Raw genomic sequence first — 25,864 nt, forward strand, 5'->3', positions numbered from 1 at the left:
AGAAAAAGATGAAACCAAGGGTGAGGAAGCTAGACCAAAAAGACGAGTCATAAATTTCTTAACATTTGTTAGAAGTGTTTGTCTCTTATTTTTTTGGTATTTTTAGCAGGAGAGAGGTGGGGGAAGTGCAGGGGATGGCACTGGCAAGATCAGTTGCGTGAATAGCAATGTATTTTAAAATAAAGTTAATTAGAAGAAGTAGAAGTCCCCATGGACTCTCATAAAGAGAACACTGTGTGATGTAGTGAAATAATAGTTTCAGTAATGTTCTAATAGTAAAAACAGCATCAAATGCCACCAATCTGTTTCTTAGAGTCCTTCAGTCTAAAGGAACCTTATAGCACAAGTCGATAAATGCAGCTCTACCAGAGACCCCATTAGAGAGTAATCGGAGAGTAACTGGGCCTCTGTGTCACAGCACTGTCCTGGGGCCATACCTTAGAGAGCTAAGGATTTAGGCATTAACACCTTGGTGTGAAGCAGTTTACCCAATTGTTTTTTTAATACAGCTGCTAGAGTAGGGCAGGCTTTCTAGGAGCTGAAGGACAGGGACAGAGGGCTTTGCTGGTAAGGATAGCTGAGTAGGGGATTCAGGGCTGAAAACAAGGGCCACTGAAAAAAATGGTTACCTCAGTGTGCTCCTTAGACCTGGTTCTCTCAATGACCAGATTTTAAAAGTGCAAAATAATTTGAGATTGCATGATATTTACTGATGCAAAAAGAAAAAAAGGAAAGAGACAGGAGGACATTATTCACTAGCAATTCTTGAGTCTCCCATGAAGTTCATCAAGGACTTCCCAGTACAGGAATCCTTGGCCATTCTTTGAATAAAAGGGTTAAATCTGTGTGTGTACGGGTGAGGGAGGGGTGGAGGGACCACGATTAGAACTTGTAGATTTACAACTACACTTCACAATACGGATGACTCTCATAAAAGATAATGTCACCAGAAAGAAGCAAGACTCAAAAGAGAGTACATTCTTTATGATTCCATTTATATAAAGTACCAAGCCCGATAAAGCTATCCTAATGCTGTTAGAGTTAACAGTAGTGGTTACCCTTGGAAATAGGGCTAGTGATTGGAGGAAACAGAGGGGCCTTTTGGAGTTCTGGGAATCTTCTATTTCTTGATCTGGTTGCAGAGAACACAGGAGTGCCCAGTATCCATTTGGTTTGGATAACCTTGATAATATGTGCACTTTTCTCTGTGTATATTGTACGTCAACCATGATTTTTGTTTAAGCTATAGAAATGTCTCCCACATAGTAGAATATTGCCAAACTAGTTATGCCTCTGCCATCCTTTCTCAAATTCCCAGCATGCAGGAAAGAAATTAGTCACTATTTCCAAAGAGCAAGGTAGTTATCATTGGGTTTTCAACTCCTTCCCTTGTTCACTTTCTTTCGGATTTACCTAACAGTTTTTTTTTTCCCCTCTCCTGCTGTATAGAGATACAAAACTGCATTTAAATAGCATATTTAACAGTTGATGCCATTGTCATCAAATAACACCTTATTACACAAAATACCTTGTCATGGGGATTTTTCAGTTTTATGCTTAGTGCTAACTGGAAGCCAATGCCAATACTGAAAAATAAAGGGGTAGGGGATCAGGGTCTAGATAGGCTTTTTAGGAGTTGTCTGGAAACAAAAAATCAGACTAGGAAAGAACATCTTGAAGGTATGTCATGGAAAGATCCAATATATTAGAATGGTATAGTCAGTTTTTAATTTCAGACAGTAATATTTTTCTCATATATGTTAAAGTATAAAAACAAAAGTCTAATAAGATTTTACACTTAAAAGTCATTAACTAACTGATTAACTAATGAATCCACATAACAGCTGTATGAGGTTTGTGTTAACTATCTACCACTTCACAGTTCTTGTGTCATTTAGAAACTCTTACAGTTCTTTTCATCTCTGCTCTTTTCAAAAATCTTTGAAAAGAACTAATTATTATCATGTCTCCAGTGAAGGGCATGTAAGAAATTTCTCTCCTGAAAAGAGAAAACTCAATGCTCTATGAACAAGTGACTTTCCAAAACCAGTCAAATAATTAAATGTCTTTCCTGATGAAATGACACCAAATTTCAAATATCCTTTGCCATCTGTTATGTTTTGTTTGCCTTGAGTAAAAACAAAAATCCACTTGCATGCCTGCATGTAGTAGGTGCTCAATAAATATCCATTGAAATCTTTTATTGTAACTTTGGATAAATTGCTTTGAATAATTCAACCATTATTTCACAGACTAAATTGAAATTTTTGAAAACATAAATAATATTGTGTTCCTTTCTTTCAAACGCCTAAATTATTTCCCACTAGAAATGAATTAGGTGCTAAGTTATATAGACTATTTTATTTGCTCCAATAGTAATAGCATGTTCCCTTCAGTACTGAGTGTTGGGGGGGATGTGATATGTCCATGTTTGGGGTACAAAAATGAAAAAAAAGAGAGACATACAGACAGACGTTAGAGCAGATTTTAAAGAGACGTCTGAAAAGTAATGGAGTCAGTTCTTCAAGTAATGTTTATGAAAAGGAAATGATGCTGAATTATTAGAAAAGGACAATACTAAGATCAAAAATTTTTTGTTGTGGTTCTAAGCAAAATTGTTACAGAACAAAACTTAATACAACAATTCCATTAATGGATATTAATAGAGGTTTTCAGATTTTTGGTAAGCCCTGTTTGGGTTTGATTTAATGACTTATTAATTAAGCTCCAGGAATATTTAATCATTTTCTGTAGATTGCAGACTTCTTAATTTATATGGTTACTATGGGAACTTTCACTTTCCCATTCATAACAACTCATTGCATTGTGAAAACACGTCATGAGAGAGATAAGAATAACTTATTACTTGCTGTGCCCACAAACGTGTTATCTCAATTTATTCTTGAAATTGCCCTGAGATGTGAAGCACTGTTCCCAGTTTACAGATGAGGAAACTGACACGATGCCATGCTGCTAGTCTGATTCAAAGGCTGTAATATCTCTTCCATACCAGGAAATAAATGTAGTCTTCCATGAACAGATTTAATTTGAATACCTGCAGGCCACATCTGTCTTGATCTGGTTCTGCAGGTATTCATCTGTGCACACTGATGTACTGATTTAATAAAAACCTCTTCTTTTTTCTTTTTTTTTTTTTCATTTGTTGGCCCCTCTCTTTCACCCATACCCAGCTCACGCGGCTTGAATTCTGGCTGGCACGGTAGTGCAGTCAAGGCTGCAGCTGTTAGCATCCCCTCCTCCCATGCTCATCATGAGTTCTGCAAATGAGCCCTGCAGACTGGTATTGCGTCCTGCAGTTTATGTGACAAACAGCTTTTGTGGCCTTTGATTTTTCATATCACTCACAAATTCTGGCAGCAGACGGGCTGTTGGTCAGATTCACATTCCATACATTTGAAAGTAAAGAGTTGAAGATTTCTGCGTTGAAAGTGCAGAAATTTATTTATACAAGATTTATTTATAAATTTTACTTAAAACTACTTTGAGAGGAACCTAGGATATTCTCTTGGTCCTGCCTAACTGCAAATTATTTCTATCCTTGTGCCATAAATCTTGATAATACGTCTTTTAAAATGTGCCTGAGAAATGTATTTCGTGTTTATAGTGCTGGATTTTAGCGAGTCAAATTGTGCTTGGGCAGTATGTTTGCCTCTTCACGTTCTGTGTGACACTGTAGGAAAATGGAGACTTCAGTCATTCAGCTGCAGGCTCTAAGAAAGCCTGTTGTAACTGTGCATTTTAATTAACCGAATCAGCTGAGGAAATGTTGTCCCTCTACTGTGGTGTAGCTGTCTGCCTTGTAACGTACATCCCTGGATAAACAGAGGACTTCTATTTCTTAAACTGCCTTTCCCCCATAGTCTTTAGGAGTGTTGGGCTTTTTCTTTTTTCTTAAATTACAGGTGGAGAAGGTTTAATTAACTCTAAAATGATTCTCCAGGAAACTCAGTTGCATTTTTTACAACACTTTGCACTACAGTATAGTTACTACAGGATGCGTGTTGTGATTGGAGCACACAGAAACATTTATAAACTTAAATCTGTTTTGTCATATTACCAGAGATGGCATCTGCACTTGGGTACAGTTGAAATACAATTGAAGATCACATAGTTTTTTTTTTTTTAAACTAATCAGTGGGCTACTGTCAACTGAGCCAACAAAATGGGAATAATTTAACCATTGATTATTTCTGCACAACTCACTGCTGGATGTTAAAACTGAGTTGAGTATGAGGAGGTAGTTGTGGTTCAAAGAGTTACATGCAAATTTGACCTCTGGGAGTATAATTTGTGAGCCTGGCATTGAAAACTGCTGAATACATCCTGCTGGAAACTTCTTGCCTATGTGATTGGTTATAGGTTAGTTAAGCACTGAGTTCCTTTCATTCAGCTGTTAACCACACAGAATTTCTTGAATCTATAGTAGATTAGTGCCAGTTTCAGAACAGTGGTATTTCATCTTTTCAAACTATATGCCATGGAGCCCAGGGCCCTCTACCTGAGCTAGACCAAGCAGATTCCAATACTGAAGATTAAAAATAAAACCAGAACTCGACCACTTCTTTTTTTTTTTCTTTTTTTTTTTTTTTGCGGTACGCGGGCCTCTCACTGTTGTGGCCTCTCCCGTTGCGGGGCACAGGCTCCAGACACGCAGGCTCAGCGGCCATGGCTCACGGGCCCAGCCGCTCCGCAGCATGTGGGATCTTCCCGGACCGGGGCACGAACCCACATCCGCTGCATCGGCAGGCGGACCCTCAACCACTGCACCACCAGGGAAGCCCTCGACCACTTCTTATGTTTCTTTCTTTTAAATAAGAATGGAAACAAAAAATTTTCTTTTTAAAAGTAAACACTGGGTATATCTTAAGCAAGAGAGATATAGATTAGAGGTAAAAACTGATGCAATGTTTGTAGTAAAACCCTGAAATGGATAACTAAGAGAGGGACTAAGGAATGCAGTCCTTGGAAGAACATTAAAAATACAATTAAATTAGCTTAGAGTTTTAAATAGAAGGTAAGAAAATGGACTGCAAGGTTCTCAAAAACCCTCATAGCTACAAGTTTTATGACTAAATGAAGGTTTCATTTCAATTCTCGTATTATTACTATATGTTCCAAAAATGAATCTGCTCCATTGATGGCAAAGATTACCACAGTCCAGAGTCTGAGTGATACCTCACATTTAAAGGAATACTTGGATGTTCTACAAATCTGCCCTGCCTTTACAAATCACGATTAAAATGTGACTTAAAAATATATTCGGGGGGGATGTAACTTCTATTTCTGAAATTAAACTACAGTTTACAAAATTATAGTTCTTCATTTATAGAACTAAAAAAAGCTATTGAATACAAATAGATTTTTTTGACTCCCTTTTAAATTAAATTATTAGACCCTGTCATCTTAATTATTGCTTTCCTAAGAGAGAAAAAAACCCATTAGTATTTTCCTCTTAACCCAGTCAGTAGGTGCATAGCCAAGTATAGTATAGATTGACTTATCAATAAAGTTGGATAGAGGGAAAAATTGAAAGATATTTTAAGTGGTGATGAGAGAGAAAAAAATTCAGTGAAAAGGAGTAAGAGGATGGACAGAAGGTAGGAAAGGAGAGACCCAGCAAACGGCAGACGCTTCAATCCTCTATAATCAATTGCGCCTTCTGCAAAGTCAGTGTTCAGGAGGTAAACAAATAATGAGCATTTCTAATTGTCAACTTCTTAGTATTTGATGTTTGAAACCTTCAGTAGAATAGTTACTTTGAAAATGTATATAATCCGAAAGCCAAAGACCTCTGACTTGGTCTCTGTGATAGTGTAGGGTAGCCACTTTGGGAAGGGAGGAGAGACCTTGGAATGCGTCTGAAGTAGAAGCCTTGTGGCACTAGGCATGGGATGAGAAGATATGAAGCTAAAGAGAAAAGGACCTTTCCCAAGAGGCAGTGAACACGGAGCAGTCACAGATACATGGCTTTTACAACAAAAGCTGACTACCCAAGCTTCGCTGAAATCAAGATGTATTCATTCTTTGAATGAAATATTCTTTCTTTGTCCCACACTTTTTTTTAGCTCTTAGTAACTTTAACATGCCAGCTAAAATGGTCATACCCTTGGTAACTGTCAAAGAAAAATTGTTGTTAGATTATTCACAACATAGAAGAAACTTAAATCTGAACATGATTCTTAAAAACCATATTTTGTAAGAATAATTTTTGAAACCAGTTTACTGATAAATGAGAAGACTTTATATGTGAGAAAGTACATATAAAATAAAAACAAAAAATATACATGCAGACTATATAAATAAAACGTTGACAATCGGGCTTCCCTGGTGGTGCAGTGGTTGAGAGTCCGCCTGCCAATGCAGGGGATGCGGGTTCGTGCCCCGGTCTGGGAAGATCCCACATGCTGCGGAGCGGCTGGGCCCGTGAGCCATGGCCGCTGAGCCTGCACGTCCGGAGCCTGTGCTCCGCAACGGGAGAGGCCACAGCAGTGAGAGGCCCGCGTACCGCAAAAAAAAAGGTTGACAATAACCTTATAATAATTAACAGAAAATCAGTTCAACAGACATCTACTATGAATAAAAGTCTATAACCATTCACCACTGGATGGAAGAAGAGATGGTCCCTTTCCTCAAAAAGGGTATGAAAACACATTAATAACTCTAACATGAGGCAGCCTGTGATATTGTCTCCAGTAGACATGCAAAATATCATGGAAAACAGGGAAGGGCAAGCAAGATTAAGAAGACTTCTAGAATGAGTGGAATTTGAGTTGGATCTGTTATAAGAAGACTCAGAGATTGACAGGAGGACTTGGGAGAGGAAAGCCATTTCTCACAAAGGAAATAGCTTGAGCAAAAGCACAGAGGTAGGAAAGCAGTTCAATAACTGGCCAGTGTTAGAGCATGGGGAATAATGTGGAAATAAAGGTAGGGATATAGTTGGGCTTTGATGGGAGGTTTAGAATTTTGGTCTTATGTACCACATTACTCTTCAGTATTAATCATGTGCTCAGTTGCCCCTGAGCTTATGGCAGTTAAGATTCTATTTCTTGAAAGTCTGCCAGATATCTGTTTGTTATTCCATGTAAAAATAGATAGTGGAATACAGCTATTAAAGCATTCTGTTATACTGAAATTTTTAGCAATTAGAGCTAATAAAGGGAAGGAGAAGGTTACAATTATGTGCCAAGCTTTATACTAAGTGATTTCATCTAATTCATCTTATTTAATCATCTAGGAACTTTATGAGTATTAAATTAAATAATTAAATTAGGTAATATATGCAATGTACCAGAACAAAGTACATAAAAATATTCAAGAAATGCTGATTCTTTGCCCTGTTGTGACAATCCTGTGATGATTATATTATTTTACACATTTTTATTTTTAAGATGAAGAAACTAACACTCAAGATTTTGCAGTTATTAAGTCCCAGAACCAGAATTCAAACTGGTTCATCCTGGTTCCATAGCCCACGTTTTTTATTATATACAATATTGTCTCTCCGTGGAGAAAAACTAAGGAGAAAGCCTGTGTATAATGGTAATTCACTGAAGAGGTTTCTCAAACTATAGTTGGTTCCTTTGGGAAGGCCCAACTTCATGTTTGAGAAAAATATAGAGGTTTCTATGTAGGATGATTTCAGAGGTGCTTGCAAAGCACTTTTGCCCTCGAAGCATAACCCCTGCTCTTAGTATATGACTTTCTCACCTTTAGCAAAAGGGTTTTATCCCCATTTAGGTGTAAGTGTCCTTGGAATCGATAATGATGCTAGTTGAGATCTGGGGATACATATTGGGTAAGGAGTAAGGAACCAAGAGAGCCCTAGGTAGCACTGGATGGAGGAATTTCAGTATGGATAATCCTAAGTGGAGAAAAGGCATGGGAATGGAGGCAGGGAAGACAGAAGGCACATATCCCAGACTTGACTAGATTGCACTCTAGAGACAAACCCAGTCCGTTTGTCTGATCACTCCAATCACAAAACTGATGAATTACCCTGTGACTTTCTGACAGGATCAAAATTTGAGTGGGGAGTCTAGAAAAGCAGGCAAAGTGATACAACAAAAGCATTGGGAAAAGATCTGCAGGCAGAAAACAAAACAACTAAAAAACAAACAAAAGAAACCTCCGTGTTAGAAGTGGGAAAATGTAAGAAATGTGAAGCTTAAATTCGAGAATATGATGGGAAACGTGGAGGGTAAAACATGTCAGGAAAGTGAAATACAGGATGTTCATTATTTAGTATTATTTTTATTTTTTTATTTTTTTGCGGTACGCGGGCCTCTCACTGCTGTGGCCTCTCCCGTTGCGGAGCACAGGCTCCGGACGCGCAGGCCCAGCGGCCATGGCTCACGGGCCCAGCCGCTCCGCGGCATGTGGGATCCTCCCGGACCGGGGCACGAACCCGTGTCCCCTGCATCGGCAGGCGGACTCTCAACCACTGCGCCACCACGGAAGCCCTAGTATTATTTTTAAGATTAGGAAATAAATAACATGATCTTTAGACTCTATTTTTTTTTGTCTATCTTTTCTTTTTAATTTATGGCTAGCTTAATGGTTTTGCATTTCAGTGTAAACTAAGACCCCGCACATCTCTGTGTGTTCAACCATAAAAACAACCAAAGTGAAGCCCATAAAAATATGTAGATTTTTACATTTTACTACTCAATCCTCCCTGTAAAAGTCCATAGGACTAAGTGCATGTTGCCTTTTAATGACATAAAATAGGCTGGAGTGAGTGCCACAGGCTGGGAAGATGACTACACTAGCAGATCAGAATTTAACTAGCAGAGGGATATCCTAATGGTAACTTACTGGAAATCATTTCCTAATGGAGCTGGAGGTGTATAATTTGGCTTGAGAAGCCTTGTGTGGGTAGGGTATGAATTATTTTAGGGCAGTCCTATAAAGAGGGACAAGATTTAAGATTAATGGATGACATTTATCAGAGAACAGAGTCAATATAAGGACTCTGTTCTTAGATTAAAAAAAAAAAACTATATACACATTCCTGGGCACATAATAAGTCAAGTACGCAAAAATACACATACACGTAAACAAATATGTGATAAAATGTGAATAATCCTATAGGAAGGACATGGATTCTTTTTTTTTCCCTAAGCATCTAAAATATGTCTAGCTTGATAGAAAACATAAAATACTTACGTATATAATATGTCCTGTGCCATATTAAACAGATCTTTAATTATTCCATTTTAATTGTAATTCAGTGATGTTACCTAACCTTCCTTAGGGTAAATGGCAGTACTCCAACCAAATATTTATACCTTTTAACTTTAAAATTTCATACAAATTGTGCAGAATCTCTTTCATAAATTGATGAAAAACAAACCAACACTGATCCTAAAGTGTCAAGTTAGTTTTTAAACCTCTTTCACTGTGGTAAGTTATCACAGGTTTATCAGAGACTTTAAAGTCACTCAGCTACTTCAAGATCAACATGGTATGTCCTACAAGTTTCCTTTAAACATTCTTGTGAGATGGTGGTTGACCGCATCAAAAATCATGTTCCTTTTTTCAGAGAGTACAGCAGATCAAACTTAATGACAAGAAGCACTTTTTTTTTTTTTTTTGCGGTACGCGGGCCTCTCACTGTTGTGGCCTCTCCCGTTGCGGAGCACAGGCTCCGAACGCGCAGGCTCAGCGGCCATGGCTCACAGGCCTAGCCGCTCCGCGGCATGTGGGATCCGCCCGAACCGGGACACGAACCCGCGTCCCCTGCATCGGCAGGCGGACTCTCAACCACTGCGCCACCAGGGAAGCCCTACATTTTGTTTTATGGTCTAACTTTTTTTATTGAAGATAGGATTCTCCTTTGGGTAAGATGACCAATTGTGTTGATTTATATGAGGCAAGACCTTTTTTGTGTGACATAGGAAGTAGAGAACAACAATTTAAGAGTGGGATAAAAGAATAACTGAAATTTTTTCCTGGGTCAGGGGGAAATGGGAGTCCCTGAAAATAAGGTATAAAGAATTATCAAAAAAGTTATCAATTTGCATTACAACATTTGCTGGATAGGTTAAGAGAGAAGCTCTTTCTTTTTTTCTCTTTTTTTTCAATAAAATGGATTATTATTGCATATGGAGTTTCTGCTATTAGAAAGTACAGTTGCTAAATAGATTCTCTCTGCTTGGTCTTACATTGTGACCCAGATAGTCTTGTTCTCTCTGTGTTCCTGAAATTCTCCTCACATGTTTAGGAGACCTAACTCAAGAACATATAACAATAATCCTACGAAGGTAAAGCAGAATAAAATTAAAAAATGCTTTTTCCTCTGAAAAACCATCATCCTCTCTCTGTTCTCAAGAGATTTCATAGGAACTCAGCTATCAAAGAGGATGGTTTTCTACTTAAATTATGAGAATTTTGGAAATACGTCTGCTACATCATACTTGGTAAGAAAAGCTACATCCAGTAGAGAGAGATTTTTGATTACACTGGTCATTTTTTTGATGAAAGGCCCAAAAAGAGTACTCCTAAGTATTTAATTTTGCATAAATGAATAGGTTATAACTCATAAAAAAGGCTTTGTATTTTTATGGTACTTTTTTTTAATCCAGTGATTTTCAACAGTAATAACTGGTAAAGTCAATAGTAATTTCTAGACTAGGAGGAGATTTTGGATAATCTTTCATTGGGGGAAAAAAAAGAAACAACAGAATGGATGTCATGTAATCGATACCTGGAATATGTGCTAATCCCACTGTAACATGTTAAAAGCAATTACTTTTTGCTCAGTAATGATGTTATCTTGCCATAAATTTTATATTCATAAGGTATAAAGTCGACAAGGGCTCAAAATAGTGATACTGAAGAGGGGCAGGGCAAGTAACCTATGTTAATTGAAAACCTTTTTTATAATGATCTATTTTGGGACCCAATTAGAATTTTGATTTAGTTTGATAAGCTCTGGTTGGTGTCTATTTATGTTTATTGTACATTGCGGTCATTATTGATATGGGATGGAAGAAACTGTTTTTATGGAAAATAAACGTCAAAGACAAATTAAGTTATAGACTCACTGCCAAGTCTCAGAATTCATATTAATGTAAAGTGGATTTAGGCTTCTGTTACATAGAGGTTAGTAATGTCTTTTTAACCCAGGCCAAACATAGAACACTGGCAAACATAGCTGATTATCTCACTAAATGCTTTTTGAAAATAATAGATAGTTGCCATTTTAGAGTTTACAAAGTGTTGCTCACATTTTGTCCTCCCAGTAACCATATGAAGTCAATAATTTTGCCCGTTTTACAGATGAGTAACTTCAAGTTCAGAAAAGCTAAGGAATTTCCTCGGGATTATTTGATTTGCAAGTGTCAGAGAAATTTGAATCTAAGGCCCATACTCTATTATTTACATGGCCATGATATGTTCCTTAAATCAAAAGAATCATAATCTCTTTTATGTAGATTTTCTCTGTAATATTTCTACTGTATTCTACCCAACTGTGCAAAAATCAACAATGATTTTGAAGAGTAGGCAAAAGTGGGTCCAATTCTATAGGCTATTATGATGTTAGATTCTAGAAAGTCTTACTTTCACCTATGTATTATCTTATTAGTTTTCAAGAGTCATTTAATACAACCTATTTGGCTTTCATCAGTTCTGTTTCTCTTACAACATTTGTAATTAAAATCCACTGATATTACTTTTTGTGTTCATGGTTTATTCCAGCTGCCTCTGGTTTTTGATGTAGGTAGCGAAGAGAATACAAGTATAGCAAAATTCCATGGGTTTGCGTAAAATCCAGATTCTAATGAGAATCCAGGGAAAAGGGAATAAAAGAGGCAACACAGTTTCTGAATTTTTCACTTCTCATGGCTCAGTTCTCATTTGTCATGTCTGGGACTCATTTTGTCTTAGGCTTCATGGCCTGATGCTGTTTCTGATGCTAGTTTAATCCACACTTTAAATAAGCTAGTTAAGTTCTCTTCTTGGTAAATGTCAAGGGAAAAGAAGGTATTTCATGCACCTACAGCATCCTGAAAATCCTTTTGCCAAATCTACAAATCTGACTCTGCATTATCCTTCCCCAGAAGGAGAGCATAATTTCATTATCTATGAATCATCACCTCTTAGACTGTAACATCATTGTCAGAGAGCCTAATAGAACAGTGTTCAGCTGACTGAAAAGGGGGAGGGAGGGAGAGAGCACTGGGGCAAAGCGCAGGTCACTGGCATGATAACAAACTGGAGAGTTCCAGAGCTGGATGGGGAGGCCTCCCTCACTCCACAGCTCAGACACTCCTGACTGGTAAATAACTGATGCTGCCTCTTTCAGTATTAATATTGAAATTTGTTTTCCCCAACTTAAATTAAATTATATTTCAGTATCCTGCCTATGGAAAATATTCTCACTTAATGAAAATATCAGAATATTTGGCCAATGTCGATGATTATAAATACTTAAAAAAATATTGCTTTTCGATTTTTGTTGCATTATTACTTGCTCTTCATCTTTGGACACTTATTTCTAGCCCTTAGTTCCAGTTCTATGGCCTCTGGGCATTACTAAATAAGTCAATATACAAAATATAACTTAAAAAATTGTACTATAACCATGTTTCCAAAGGAGATGAACTAAATAAAATTAAAATCTGATTCATGGATTGAAAACCATATGTTGTAAACCACATTTACATAAGGGTTCAGGATAAAAAACTAAATAAAATGTTTGAATAGCTGTGGTTAGCCTAACCAGCCACTGGAGGTCACTGATGCTCCACAGTAATACAGTCTATTGCCTGTCTATTTAGGCAGTTGACTCACTGAATCAAGAAAAAATGGTTTAAATTTTTTGAAAAGATGTAATGTCAACATCCTTGGAAAATATAAGCTCATTTAAAAGAAATATATCTTGCATAATTATTGCTTGGAAGACTGGCACTTGGACTATTAACTCTATGCTGCAGTAGCACTATGCATACCGGGGCTCATAAAAATTTGGGGATAAAACCCATACAGTTCAGAGACTAAACTGTATTTCCTCTCTCTCTGGTAAAGCATTCATTCAAAGACTGAATCCGTTCTGCATTGATGCATCTCTGCTGTGTATTTCAACAGGTCAGGCTGTTTATTTAAATGTTGTCACCTTTGAGGAAAGTCAGACACTTAATATAAATTTGGAATAGAAAATGAAATGTCAATTATATTTTTCTAATATGCAATGAGTTTTTAAATACTTATGAGAATAGATTTATGGTATGCAGTCCAAAAAGTGCCACGGGGTGGTGGTGAGGACGATGACTTTTGAGCAGGAGAACATTCATTCACCAGTTGGCTTTGTTAAATTTATAGTGGCGAACTAGTGGTTGTCTAACCTACAAGAATTATGTACTGAGAACTAAAGAAGCTTCATTCCCAAAGAGAGGGAAAAGACTTTTTTTTTGTAATTCCATGTACTGAATCAAAATTGCTTTTACAAGCTAAGGGATTTTATTTTGGTTCTTCTCTATTATTAAATTTATATGTAGTTAAATTTAGGCATTAAAAAATGACCAACCTTCAAAATGTTGGTCATTCATGTAATCTTAACACACCAAGTGGCTTTGAACTTTAGAAACACTTTTAATACAGGGAACATATTTTATATATACTAGCAGTACCACAGCATCAAGTATTTGCAAGAGTTTCAAAATATGAATATAAATATGCCTTGCCTAAATTTATTTGGTATCCATGACAAATGAGGCAGAAGGTCAAGTCAAAGAATAAAAATGGGCTTGTTCACTTTAACACTGCATTTAATTAAAACAGTCATGTTTAGTACAGGTAAAAATGAAGCTGACCAAAGAAAATTTTGTTTTTAGATGGAAAATGTATTTACTGACATTTTATGAAAAATGTGAAGTGACAACTTCAGTGAAAAACATTGCAGTAGTTTCAGTCATCCAACTCATTGTACTGTAAGGAAGTATCTGCATTATTAATCAATTGGGAATCCGTGACTATTGGCCATTAATAAATGTATATCCAACAGTTATGCATGGACAAATATATTGTAGCTATGATGCTTTTCTGAACTGGTATCTATTTTAAGGTTTCATCAAAATCAAAGTACAGTTCCTTGAGAAATCTACTTTCGAGGTTCCTTTTTCTTTATTGCTTATAAAAGTATGATTTTTATAATCTGGCTTCTTTGCAATTATATCTCATGGTGACTTGCCTAGATTTTTCCTCCCAGAATATGAAAAGCCTCCAAACTATATAAAAATGCTGGTAAAAATAGCCATTTACTTTTTCTTTTTTGCTGCAGTGATTCTGTTTTGAAAGAACAGGGGCATGGTTAAAGATATAAAGCTTGTTGACAAGCCAAATTAGATGAAACGGGCTCAATGTTGCAATTCCTGATTTTTGTTCCTATAATAGAATTCTTCGTTTTGGAGGATGAAAGAGAATACTGCCTAAAGACATTTTTCTAAAATCTAAATGAACTGTGGTCGAAGTTACTTAAATACAGAAGCTGTGATATTTGTGCTGCAGGCAATAAACTTTCACCACTGACATAAAAACATGCATGCAGCTTGCAGATTGCCAACAGGGTCTGTACCGAATCATACTGATGAATGGAGTTCACAATATAGGTGAACAAGGGGACACTGTAACATCAGCAATAGAAAAGCAAAAGACAACTGCCATAGGGTTGGTCTTTTGTCCCGTAAGATTTATTTTATACGTTTATTAAGGTGTTGTCAAAACTATCCTTTTCAACGAGGCTGTCGGTGGTGGAAAGCGTGTCTTGGAATGTGTTCTCTTTACACCTCTGAATGAAGTGTCAGTCATCAGGGGACTGGTGTGTGTGCAGAGCATAGAGTGGAACACAACAGGACAGCCTGACAAATCCCAAACAGAACACACAGAGCTCATAATTCCACTCCCTACATTAGGGTCCTTAAAAGAGCTGGAAAGAGAAATTTTGGTAAGCTTCCAACCACATGCATTTAGCAAGCTGCATTCCCATTTGCAAGCCTCATCTCTGAAAACTCCTTAAGGTGAGGAACAGTGGAGAAATCTGCCTCCTGCCTATTTTATCTATTTATTTATTCATTTATATACTTATTTTAGAAATGTGGAGGCTGGAAGAAATTGACAGTGAAACCTGTAGTCTGATATTTACAGAGATGAGTTTCAGAGACAAGGCTTCAGGTCTAAAACTTAGTATTTTTACTGTCTCCTCACATTTTGCAGTTGTCTACTTGCAGCATTTTAACCCTTCAACAGTTTTCCCTAGGCTTGCTTTACTGTAATTCAGACACCTCTGGAAACTGCTAGTGGTGCTGCTTTAACAGAGCACCATCTTTCGATAGTTTCCTGCAGTTTTCTTTTTAAGCTAGGCATTGTTTTAAGGCTGTCCCTAAATGTTCTATAATCAAGTCCTCACCTAAAATCAGTTCAGGCTGCAAGTACCTGGGGTCATTCACTTTTTCCTTGATTTGCCAATGAACTGCAAACCCTCTAGGACTATAGATTCGGTCTTGCCAGAAGGAGAATAACAGCCGATGTGAAGGATTACTTATGAAAGAAGTTTTATCTTAAAACAAGTGTGACATTAATGGAATCAATAAAGGGTCTTATACAATAGGCATTAAATTAAAGCAGAGTTCAAGCTTCACATTGATTGTGGTATTTAAATTTCAGTGGGTTAATTATGTATGAAAGTAAAATGACCAGTATTATGAATGTACTAAAACGGACAGGGAAGGACCTTGCCAGCAAAGTGAGAGGGAGAGGGGTAGGGAGAGGGGCACCACATTCCCTTTATAGTCACCAGAGTTCAATAAAGCACCACTTATTTCCCAGCTTTTAAGAGCGCTTTTATCACAATGGTTCATACCTCACACTCCCGGGAGCCTGATTTGTTATAGGTGCAGGGTCCCGTCCCATTCAGCAGCATCTCGCTGGTCTCCGTGTTGGTGGGTTTATAATCTACATAAAATTCCTGCGTGCTGGGAGTCATTTGCTTTAGGGACTGTCTTTTCTTTTTCCTGTGCCTTCGCATGAGGGAGCGCTGCTGCAGCTGCTTCATGCTGGCAGGGTACCGCTTCCAAGACACATAGATAACAAGAAGGATGACGAGCACAGACAGGAAAAGGGCCACGCTCCCTGCGATGATTTTATGGAAAGAGATGTGCTCAGTGTCAGCATCGGTCTCTGGGCCAGGCTCCGTGGCTCCCACTGTGGGGGGCAAAGGGGGTTTGCTCTCATGCTTCGGCCTGGGGAGCTTGGGCTTAAATGTCGGCTTTGGGAGAGCCCTGGCCAGATCAAACCTCTCCGTGGTACTTTTGCCACAGATGCTGTAGTTCTTCACTGCATCGATAACATTTACTCCTTGCAGCTCTTTGGGACTGGCACAGATAATTGTATTCTCCCTCAGTCCTTTAAAATTTTTCAGCCAGTTTACCAGGGAACAAATATTTCTGCTGCATTCCCATATATTCCCGGCAAGACTGATGTCATTGAGGGATATCCAAGAATCCAAAATCTCTTGACCAATAAACGTGAGCTTGTTGGAATCCAGGTTGAGGCGCTGCAGATTTGGGACACACTGGAAAACACTAGGTCCACTAAAAGCTTCGATCTCATTGCCTGATAAATCAAGCCTTTGTAATGAACTCCAGGTCCAGGACATGGTCTGTCCTATGACACTGATTTTATTCCACTGCAAGTAAAGGTTCTGAAGGCTCACCAACCTTGGAAAAAGGGCCAGATTGAGCTTAGAAAATTGATTGTGCTCCAGGTGAAGTTCTTTGAGTCTGATCATGCCTGCAAAGACATTCCTGGCTAAACTTCGGATCCGGTTATATCCCAGGTCCAAAAGTTCCAGGTTGCGGCAGTCTTGGAATATTCGCACTGGGATGTTCCTCAGGGAATTAGATCGTAAATGTAAACTCAGCAGCTTTCGCAAACCCCGAAACTGTTCAGATCCCAGAGAATGCAGCTGATTATAGGACAGATCCAAGTTCCGTAAATTTGTCACAGGTCTGAAGGTATTGTTGAGAAAATAGGAGATTCTGTTGGAACTCAGAATCAACTCTTTGAGTCTGCGTATTCCATTAAAAGCATTCTCATCAATATTGCTGATATGGTTATGGTCAAGGTACAGCCAGGTGAGCTGGTTGAGCCCTTTAAATTGATTATACTTAAGTTTTTGAAGGCTGTTATAGCGAAGGGACAAACCTAAGCAACCAGCAGATATACTTGAGGGTATCTCCTGTAATTTCTGAGATTCACAGTATACCATTTTGCCTTCACACCTACAGCCCTTAGGGCATCCTCGTTCGGCAGAAGAAAGCATTGTCAGTAAGACAGTGGGGGCTATAACCAGTGCTACAGCTGATCCGCTCAGTAGCCTAATTACATTGAAACCTGGAAATAAAAACAACTTAGAAAAGTTATCCCCCCAAAAAAGGAATTCATTTATTTTTTAATCAAGCAAAAATAAGCATGTATTTTCTTTTTTAGAAATTTAAATCTAGATAAAAACATTTAACATCAAATATCATCTCCTTATAATTTAAAGAGAATTGTCTTTAGGCTTTTTTTTTTTAAATAGTTAAGCAAGGAAACATGGCAACTAAGCAATCGAATTTATAGTCTTAGAGCAGAGCAAGGTAATCTCTACAATAATTAAGGCAGAATTAATATACAGATTAGTGGATTTTTTTGTTTTTGTTTTTTTAAGAAGAAAAGAAGAAAAATGACAAAACATACCCATCCTTTGTATTGTTCAAAGGTCGTCCTTAGGTCTTTGCTTTGGCTTAGGGGGCCACTTGCATGACAGCCCCTGTCAGCTGCACTGTAGTGAGTCAGGGCTCGCTGACACCCAGGAAGAAAAATTGGACCCCTTGGGAGATGGACCGATTTTGGAACATTATTCTTTGCCAGCCACGCAGAACACTCCAAGAACAAATAAATCCCAACACCGCATTTGCAGCAAAACATCAAAATCTTCCTAGGTAATAGGATCTTCATGAATATTACGTTTTTGCATCTTTACAGTTTTTTTGTGGGGGGGGGGGGGTAAAAAAAAAAAAACTGGCTTCTACAATTTCTTCTTATCGGAAAGCAAGATGTATTCTTCCAGGCAACGTGAGGCTACCTGAGCTGCCACATCTGTATCCCATAGCCCAGCATTTCTGGTGGCGAGCACCCACTTCAGCCACAGCGCTGCATTGGAGCCCGGAAGGCAGGAGAGCCCCGTACCGTGCACACGCTCAGCTCACTTCTGCAGACTGTCATTCTGAAAGCTGCTCGGACTGTTGCTTTGGTTTTAGTGAATGCAGTCTTATGTAAAGCTGCCCCCAGTGGTGAAGAACATTATGGGCATGTGCAGAAATGTCTCTCTTTTATCTTGCAAATGAGCAGGCTTTCTGTTGGAAAATGAATGATTCTTTTGGGTGGCTCAACAGGAACTGAATGGTCACCGTAATCAATAACTAGCAACATTTTCTGTAATTTCCAAGTCTTGTTTTACAATTTGGCAACGTCTTTATTGTCTGCATCCACTTAATCGCTAAACATGCGCTGCCCAGAGTTTTTCTTGAGCTTGACATTAAGTTCACAGACCGAATGTCAGTTTTTCTTAACCTCAACATAGCTTTGAACTGAAATTTATAAAATGAATTATTGAGCTTTTCACAGAGAAGCATTAACTGCCTGCCCATTTGACCTCTTGGAGTCACAGTGATTATATTATACAAGGCGTCTCAGGATGCTAGAACACATACATTTTGGAGTAGAGAGGATAATGACATATAAACTAATGTGTCCAATAACCTCTCTGGTTTTCCCACAAAAGACATAATTGGTTTCATGGCTTATGACTTGGTTTGTTGTTTTGGTTGCTGTCATTTTATTTTTTTAATTGGAAGAGAAATAAGCCATATTTAGTGTGAGTACAAGAATCAAGAGATCATCTGGTTCAGTTTATTGATGCTGTTACTATTTATTACACTAGTAATATTTATTGAGCACTTTCTAAGTGCTTTAAATGGGCTATATTATTCTATCTGTAAACAATATTATGAGGTAGGTCCCATTATAACCTTCATTTTGAAGATGAGGAAACCGAGACTTGGAAAGGTAACTTGCTCAAGGTCATATAGCAAGCAAGTGGCAGAACTAAGATTTAGAACCATAGCTCTCTTAGCTTACACCTCTAACTGCTAGATGATCCTGCTTCAACAACATTGTTATCTTCACTTTAAAACGAGCCAAATGAAAATTATCCTAAGTCATTGTGTCAGGGAAGCTGTAATAAAATAAAATTCTTGATTCCTAGAATAGGTTTTCATAAACTTCTTTGGTATGAGTCTTCTAACAAGAATCATAAAAACTAAAGAGGAGAAGCTTAGTCTAATGATTAAGAGGATGAATTTTTGCACCTAGGTTCAAATCCTGGCTGTACTTTACCAGCTCTGTAACCTTCACTAGGTTACTTATCTTCTCTATGCATTAGTTTTCTCTTCTACAAAATGGGCATAATAACAAAATTCCGTTTCATAGAGGGTTTGAGAATTAAGTCGTCTAAATGTCTGTGAAGTACTTAGAATAGTAAGTGGCACATGATAAGCCTGTGTTAGCTGTTATTTGAATAATGTCAACTTTACTGTATTTGCTGATATTGCGTGTTATTTAGTATTGAATATTGAATATACTCACTTTCATTTACTCACAAAGAACTATTTCAATGAATATTTTTTATATTGTTTACAGTGGATTTCTGAGATCCTTTCAGTCTTGCCTTCTTTGATGAGAAGAGTTCCTAAATTGCCATCATCTCAACTTTATCTTTAAAATGAGTATCTAGTGGACCATAACTAGTAATTAATGTTTGATTATTTTCTTCCCAGAGCAGAATATGGTAACATCTGCCCCACAGAGAAAACCATTTTGTTTAAAAATAAATGGTAATTTTATAAAAAATAAAAGTGTTAGTCTTAGTTAGATGAATTGGCTGTGGAAAACCCTGGAGAGCTTTCCTATCTTCTAAGGATGAGAAGCTTGGTAACAGTCATGATAATCAAAAGGGATCCCATAAACATCATGCAATTCCTCAGATAGTATGCCATTAATAGGGCAGTTTCCTCCCAAATTATTCTTGCTATCAATGCGCATAAAGCCCCCAGAGAGCTTGTTAAAAAGATAAATTTCCCAACCCCTCCCCCAAGATTTTGATTCAAGGGGATGGAAGAGGCTACACTTATCAACAGACTCTGATGGACAACTTGGTTTAAAAAATGCACTTTAAGGGAATGAATAAAAATAATAAATTTTCTCCTAGTAGGAAGAGAGGACATATAAATCTATGACATTGTGATATAGATTCTATGAGGACAAAGACAATGTTTTGTCTACTTCAGTTTCCCTGAAACCTGCAATAGCACTTGGCATATTATAGATGCTCAATAAAGATTTATTGAATAAATACATTTTTATGGGAGTCACAGGTACATTTGATGTAGGATAAACTGGTTATGTAATGCTAGTCTTGTGTACATGGGATTGATCCCTGAAAAGTTCCTTGGCCAGTGAGATTGGATACAGTCTTGGAGAAAGTGTCCTTTAAAAATGTGTGTTATAAGGCAAGAAACTGGGAAACGGAAATACTCACATGGTCAGCAAGTGATCTTCACTTTTCATGTAGACATCTCTTGTCTTCATAGTTAAACCATAAATTTTATGAGAATAGTAAGTATAGGTTTGAATATTCCCTTTTGCATATTACAACTTTTATCATCTAACATCCCAAATAGGGCTTGGCAACTTGTATCTATTAAAAAAAGACTAAAGGGAAATCATATTTATAACTCCTCTATCATATCTGTGTTGCTTGAAAGGCTCTGATTTTTCTCTTCACCATCCTTGCTTCTCCAAGGGAAGCAGCTATCCGATGTCTGTTTTGCCTAACAGCTGCAGAGGGCTGCTCTAGGATGGCTGGAGGCCCCATCAACTTTGTGTTTCTTATTCTTCTCTCATTCCCTGACAGAAGCACAGATGAGCCCACTGAGAATGTAATTCTCTCACTTTGCTTTTCCTGGGAGAAATCTTCTTGGATCTATTATGGTGAATAACATTTGCTGCTGTGTCACACACCTTGCCCTTAGTGTTTAGACATTTTCCTGGTACCTTGGCTTCTGATCTTATTTTGCTCCATAGTTCTGACTTCACATTCACCTTTTGGATTTCAAAATTGATATTTTCTCTTAATGCTGATTACCGATCTCTTCCTCAGTAGTAATCAGTAGCCATTCTTGGATTGGGTCTGACTCCAGGCCCTCTGTGTGGCACCTACTTTGGCACTAGCTCTTAAGCCAGTATCACCACCAGGTCTATCCTGGTTCAAGGTAATGAAGTGCCTGAAGAGGGAAGACCACTCAACAGGCTAGTAGAGAAATCCAAAAATAAAATAGTGCAATGCTAAACCAGACTGAATACTTGAGGCCACAGAAATCACTCCCAAGACATCGAGTAATCTCTCAAAAGAAAAATAAAACCTTATATTCTAAAAGATTTTAGTAAGTTGCTGGTCACTTTTTAAAGTTTATTCTCCTTTTACTTGTTGACTACAGCAAGATGATTATTTCTTACTTGCCTTTCAAAAGAAGCAAAATTATACTACATTATGTATTTCGCAAATTCTTTTGCACTTAACACCACATACAGAAAAAAACATAAACTACCGGACAACTTAAATTTCCCCAATGAATCTAGGGCCTTAATGATTTATATACTTATGGAATGTAGTGTCATGTATCTAAAGACTTTTTTTTTAATTGCACTGATAGTACTTCAAATAGCTTGACATATTTTGTTTAAATTGGGTAAATAAATCCAATCTTACTTATATAATGGCAAATTTCAGGCTAATATGAAACTGAATTGCCATATATAAACTTAGAAAATCAGGGCTTAAAGTGGATATACTGATATCTTAACAATGGGTTGTTCTCAGAGATTTCATTTATTTAACAGTTTGGGTACCGACTAAGTCCTAGACACGGTTCCAGACACTTAGAGTATATCAGTGTACAAAACAAAGATCTAAGCTTACATTCTGAAGGGGTAAGATGGACAATAAAAAACAAACATAAGTAGTATATTATTAGGTAGTGTGTACTATAGAGAAGTAAGAAAGATAGTGAAGATTAAGAGTGGAAGGGGTGAGGTGGATCGTAGTTTTAAATAGGACGGTTAGGGCCACTAAGAAAGTGGCTTGAACAACCCTTGAAGGGGGTGAGGTTGTTAACCTTAAATATGTATGGGGAGTGACCAGTGCAAAGGCCCTCATGTGGGAGTAGATAGTGTGTTCATTGACTAGAAAAAAGGCCAGTCAGTCTTAGAGTGGAGAGAGCAAGTGGGAGAGTAATTGGAGATGAAGTCAGAGAGGGAATATACTCTAAAGGGACAAGAGTAGTAAGGAGTAGTAAGGGAAGCCAGTAAGGAGGTTATAATACCAGTCAAGAGAGATGATTGTGGCTTGGGCCAGTATGGTAGCAGTGGAAGTGGTGAGAATTGGTTAGATTCTAGATTTATGTTTAGGTGAAACCAATAGGAGTTTTTTAATGGATTAGAAGTGAAGGTATGAGATAAAGAAAGAAATTAAAGATGACTGCTGGGGCTTCCCTGGTGGCGCAGTGGTTGAGAGTCCGCCTGCCGATGCAGGGGACACGGGTTCGTGCCCCGGTCCGGGAAGATCCCACATGCCGCGGAGCGGCTGGGCCCGTGAGCCATGGCCGCTGAGCCTGTGCGTCTGGAGCCTGTGCGTCTGGAGCCTATGCTCCGTAACGGGAGAGGCCACAACAGTGAGAGGCCCGTGTACCGCAAAAAAAAAAAAAAGATGACTGCTAGTTTTATGGGCTGAGCAACTGGAGGGATGGTACAGCCACCAGCTACTTCTGTAGGTCAAGTTTGGGGAGTAACATCAAGAGTTCAACACATTTGAATTTTGTTTGAATTTGGTTCTCAACTTTCTTCAGTTTTGTGAGACTTTAATTTTTGCAAACATCTTCTTGTTATTAGGCCTCAAAGAACCATGATGTATTTTAAAATAGTTTGTAAAATAATTAGCAAAATTAGGCACTAACAGTAGCAACGTGGATTTCTATTCAGATGGTCTGGACAGTGGCAACATCTTTGCAAATTGTCTTAGAAGGCAATGGAATCAAAAGCTTTGATGAAAACTGAAAATTACATAAAGACCAGATATGGGAACATGTGGACTAAGAGTTTTAGGAAATAAATTCGGTAAAAATCCAAAATGTTTTTCTAGAATAATTTAGAGAATGACACATACTTTTTATTGCATATGCCAGTTGACATTTGGAATTTGGAACTGATTCTGGCCAGTCTTCTTAGGGTCTCAGTTTGCTTATCTGCAAAATAGTACTCATAAAACCTGTGCTATGAATCTCTAAAGTTTTTATTTAGGATCGAGTTCCATAATTTATATGTGAATACATTGTAGACTATAAAGTGCTACAAAATATTTCTGAAATCAGTGTACCTGTGAGAAAATTAATTTTTCTTTGAATTCTGTCTAGGTGCTCTGGTCATGAGCATATACTGGAACAAACATATATCAAGGGTCACTAACATGACCAAGGGCAGAGTCAGAATTTACTAATATTATTTTAAAAATTCTCAGTATTCCCTTTCTACTACAGTTTTAATACCACAACCATTTATTATACAGCATACATCATCGACATTCTAACTCATAAAGTGCTTTCACCAATAAGTGCATGTTATCTAGATGTTGTAAAGAGCTTAATGTTTTGGACTCAGCTACCCTATCATGTAATAAGATAGTCAGAATGCTGCTATAGAGTCCCTACAGCTATGAAAATTTTATTTTCTTCATTTCTAGTTGGTTAGAATACTCAAATGCATTTGTACACTTATAACTATATTCTGATCTTCCATTGAGGCATTAACATGTCTCTGAAATATCCTTGGTTTCCATCTGCTTGCTTCAAGGTCTCCATTAAAAACCCTGTCTGGTCACATATGGTTATAAGTGAATATGTCTGACTTAGATAAATGGATGAAGAAATTTCCAGGTCTGACCATTAAAATGGTTTCTCAGTGTCTTTTTGGAATGAGGCAAATTCAAATGAATGAGACCTTCAAGATTATCCAACACATCTCCCTCTCTCTCACCTAAAGATACATTTATGCTGCAGCATCAATCCATACTCTCAGGTTTTATTGCATTCCTCACTTTTTCTTCCTACAGAGGTAGCCCTAAGCTAGATTTGAGGACAGGGAAAAATAACAAACTTTTAAAATGTAACACTTACTGGTAGACTTCTGAAGATTGAAAAAGACTACATGACTTTGAGGAAACAATTGTTTTTATTTTTTTTTAGTGGAAATTTCAAAACATACACAAAAGTAGAGAGTATAGTATAATAAAGATTATCAATTATCAATATTTTACTAATTTTGTTCCACCTATCCCCACCTTCCTTCACACACACCCACACTATTTTTTTTTTTCTTTCTGGAGTATTTTAAAAGCAAATCTCAGAAATCATGTCATTTTACGTATGTGTGTGTGTGTGTGTGTGTGTGTGTGTGTGTGTATGTATTTCAGTATGTAATTCTAACCAGTAAAGACTTTTAATTTAACTATCTAGCATTAGAACACCTAACATATTTAATGATAAGTTCTTAAAGCTGGTTTATGGTCAAGACCTAAGTGAAGCCCAAATACTGCATTTGGTTTTCATGTTTCTGAAGTCTCTCTAATTTTTTAATGCCATCAATTTATTGGGAGGTACCAGGTCATTTGAACTGTAGATTGTTCCATGTTTTACATTCAGTTGATTACTTTCCCTGTATCATTTAAGTTGTAAGGAGTAAGTTTTAATGGCATACATGTTGAGCAAGAGTCCATTCATTAATTTAAGCAGGATATCCAGCTCCAAATTGATACTTGGGGCATCTATTCACTCTTGGTAGCAAAGTTAAGACTTGCATTAACTTTTGAGTAATGTGAGACTTAGAACTTGAAGGAAAATATGTATTTCTGTTTTGTTCTGTTTGTATTCCCAGGGAATACAGTAATGGGTCAAATGGCAAGTTTTCAGAGCAATAATTAAAATTAAGGTGTCACAAGTCTTGGTTGGTTTACCATTCATATTTACTAGTATTTCTGTTCTTCCCTTTCCACTGCACTTGTTTTTTGCCCATAGTCATCAAAAGCAATTATTTGATATTGTTCCTTGCTAAACAAACCTGCTAATTTTTATATTAATATTGGGATATTCTTCTAACAGAGGCTCAAAAAATTATTTTCAAGAGAACAGCCATCAAAATTCATTTGTAGTCATTTTATTGAGAGAAATCAGTTTTCTAACTTTTCATCTGGAACAAAGTCCATGAAGGAACATGTGGCATCAGAGCCACATTGTAAAATTTATAGTCCTATATATATTCCCAAAATTCTTATGATTTCTCACAATAGAACAAAGGAGTTTTAGAGTAACTATAAAAGTCTCTTAACCAAATTTGTACCTTAATATTTGATGTTTTTCTTTAAATGGTTGTATGGCTGTGCTGTGAATATAAAGTCAATATTATTTAAACAGTATAATAATAAACATTTTGCTATATTTTCTTTACATATGTTCTGATGTACAAGTTGCTTTTAAAGAAAATTTTCTGTCTTAGTCCATTTGGGCTATTGTAACAGAATGTGATAGATTGGGTGGCTTATAAACAACAGAAATGTATTTCTCACAGTTCTGGAGGCTGGGAAGTCCAAGATCAAGATGTGGTCAGATTCCATGTCTGGTGTGATTGCATTCCT

At 37.3% G+C, this 25,864-nt stretch overlaps 2 protein-coding genes across 3 annotated transcripts in view; one reads left to right on the forward strand and one right to left on the reverse strand.

Annotated features, from left to right (window-relative positions):
* Positions 1-18,312, reverse strand: part of LRRTM3 (leucine rich repeat transmembrane neuronal 3) — a 179,863-nt gene extending 161,551 nt beyond the window's left edge. Inside the window, exons 1-3 of one of the 2 annotated variants that reach the window (XM_007456476.1) lie at positions 17,761-17,940; positions 15,884-17,415; positions 8,839-8,926 (exon numbers count right to left, since the gene is read on the reverse strand). In XM_007456476.1, coding sequence (XP_007456538.1) covers positions 8,852-8,926; positions 15,884-17,415; positions 17,761-17,764 — 1,611 coding nt within the window. In that variant the 5' untranslated portion in view covers positions 17,765-17,940 and the 3' untranslated portion in view covers positions 8,839-8,851. Of the gene's footprint in view, positions 1-8,838; positions 8,927-15,883; positions 17,416-17,760 lie in introns of both variants that reach the window. The other variant, XM_007456475.1, reaches the window with a different exon arrangement.
* The window catches only part of CTNNA3 (catenin alpha 3), a gene marked incomplete at its 3' end in the record, with an annotated part of 1,444,109 nt that overhangs the window by 665,563 nt on the left and 752,682 nt on the right, over positions 1-25,864 (forward strand). The gene's annotated exons all lie outside the window — the stretch shown is intronic.

This window comes from Lipotes vexillifer, unplaced genomic scaffold (assembly GCF_000442215.2).
Source record: "Lipotes vexillifer unplaced genomic scaffold, Lipotes_vexillifer_v1.1 scaffold520, whole genome shotgun sequence".
Lineage (NCBI taxonomy): Eukaryota > Metazoa > Chordata > Mammalia > Artiodactyla > Lipotidae > Lipotes > Lipotes vexillifer.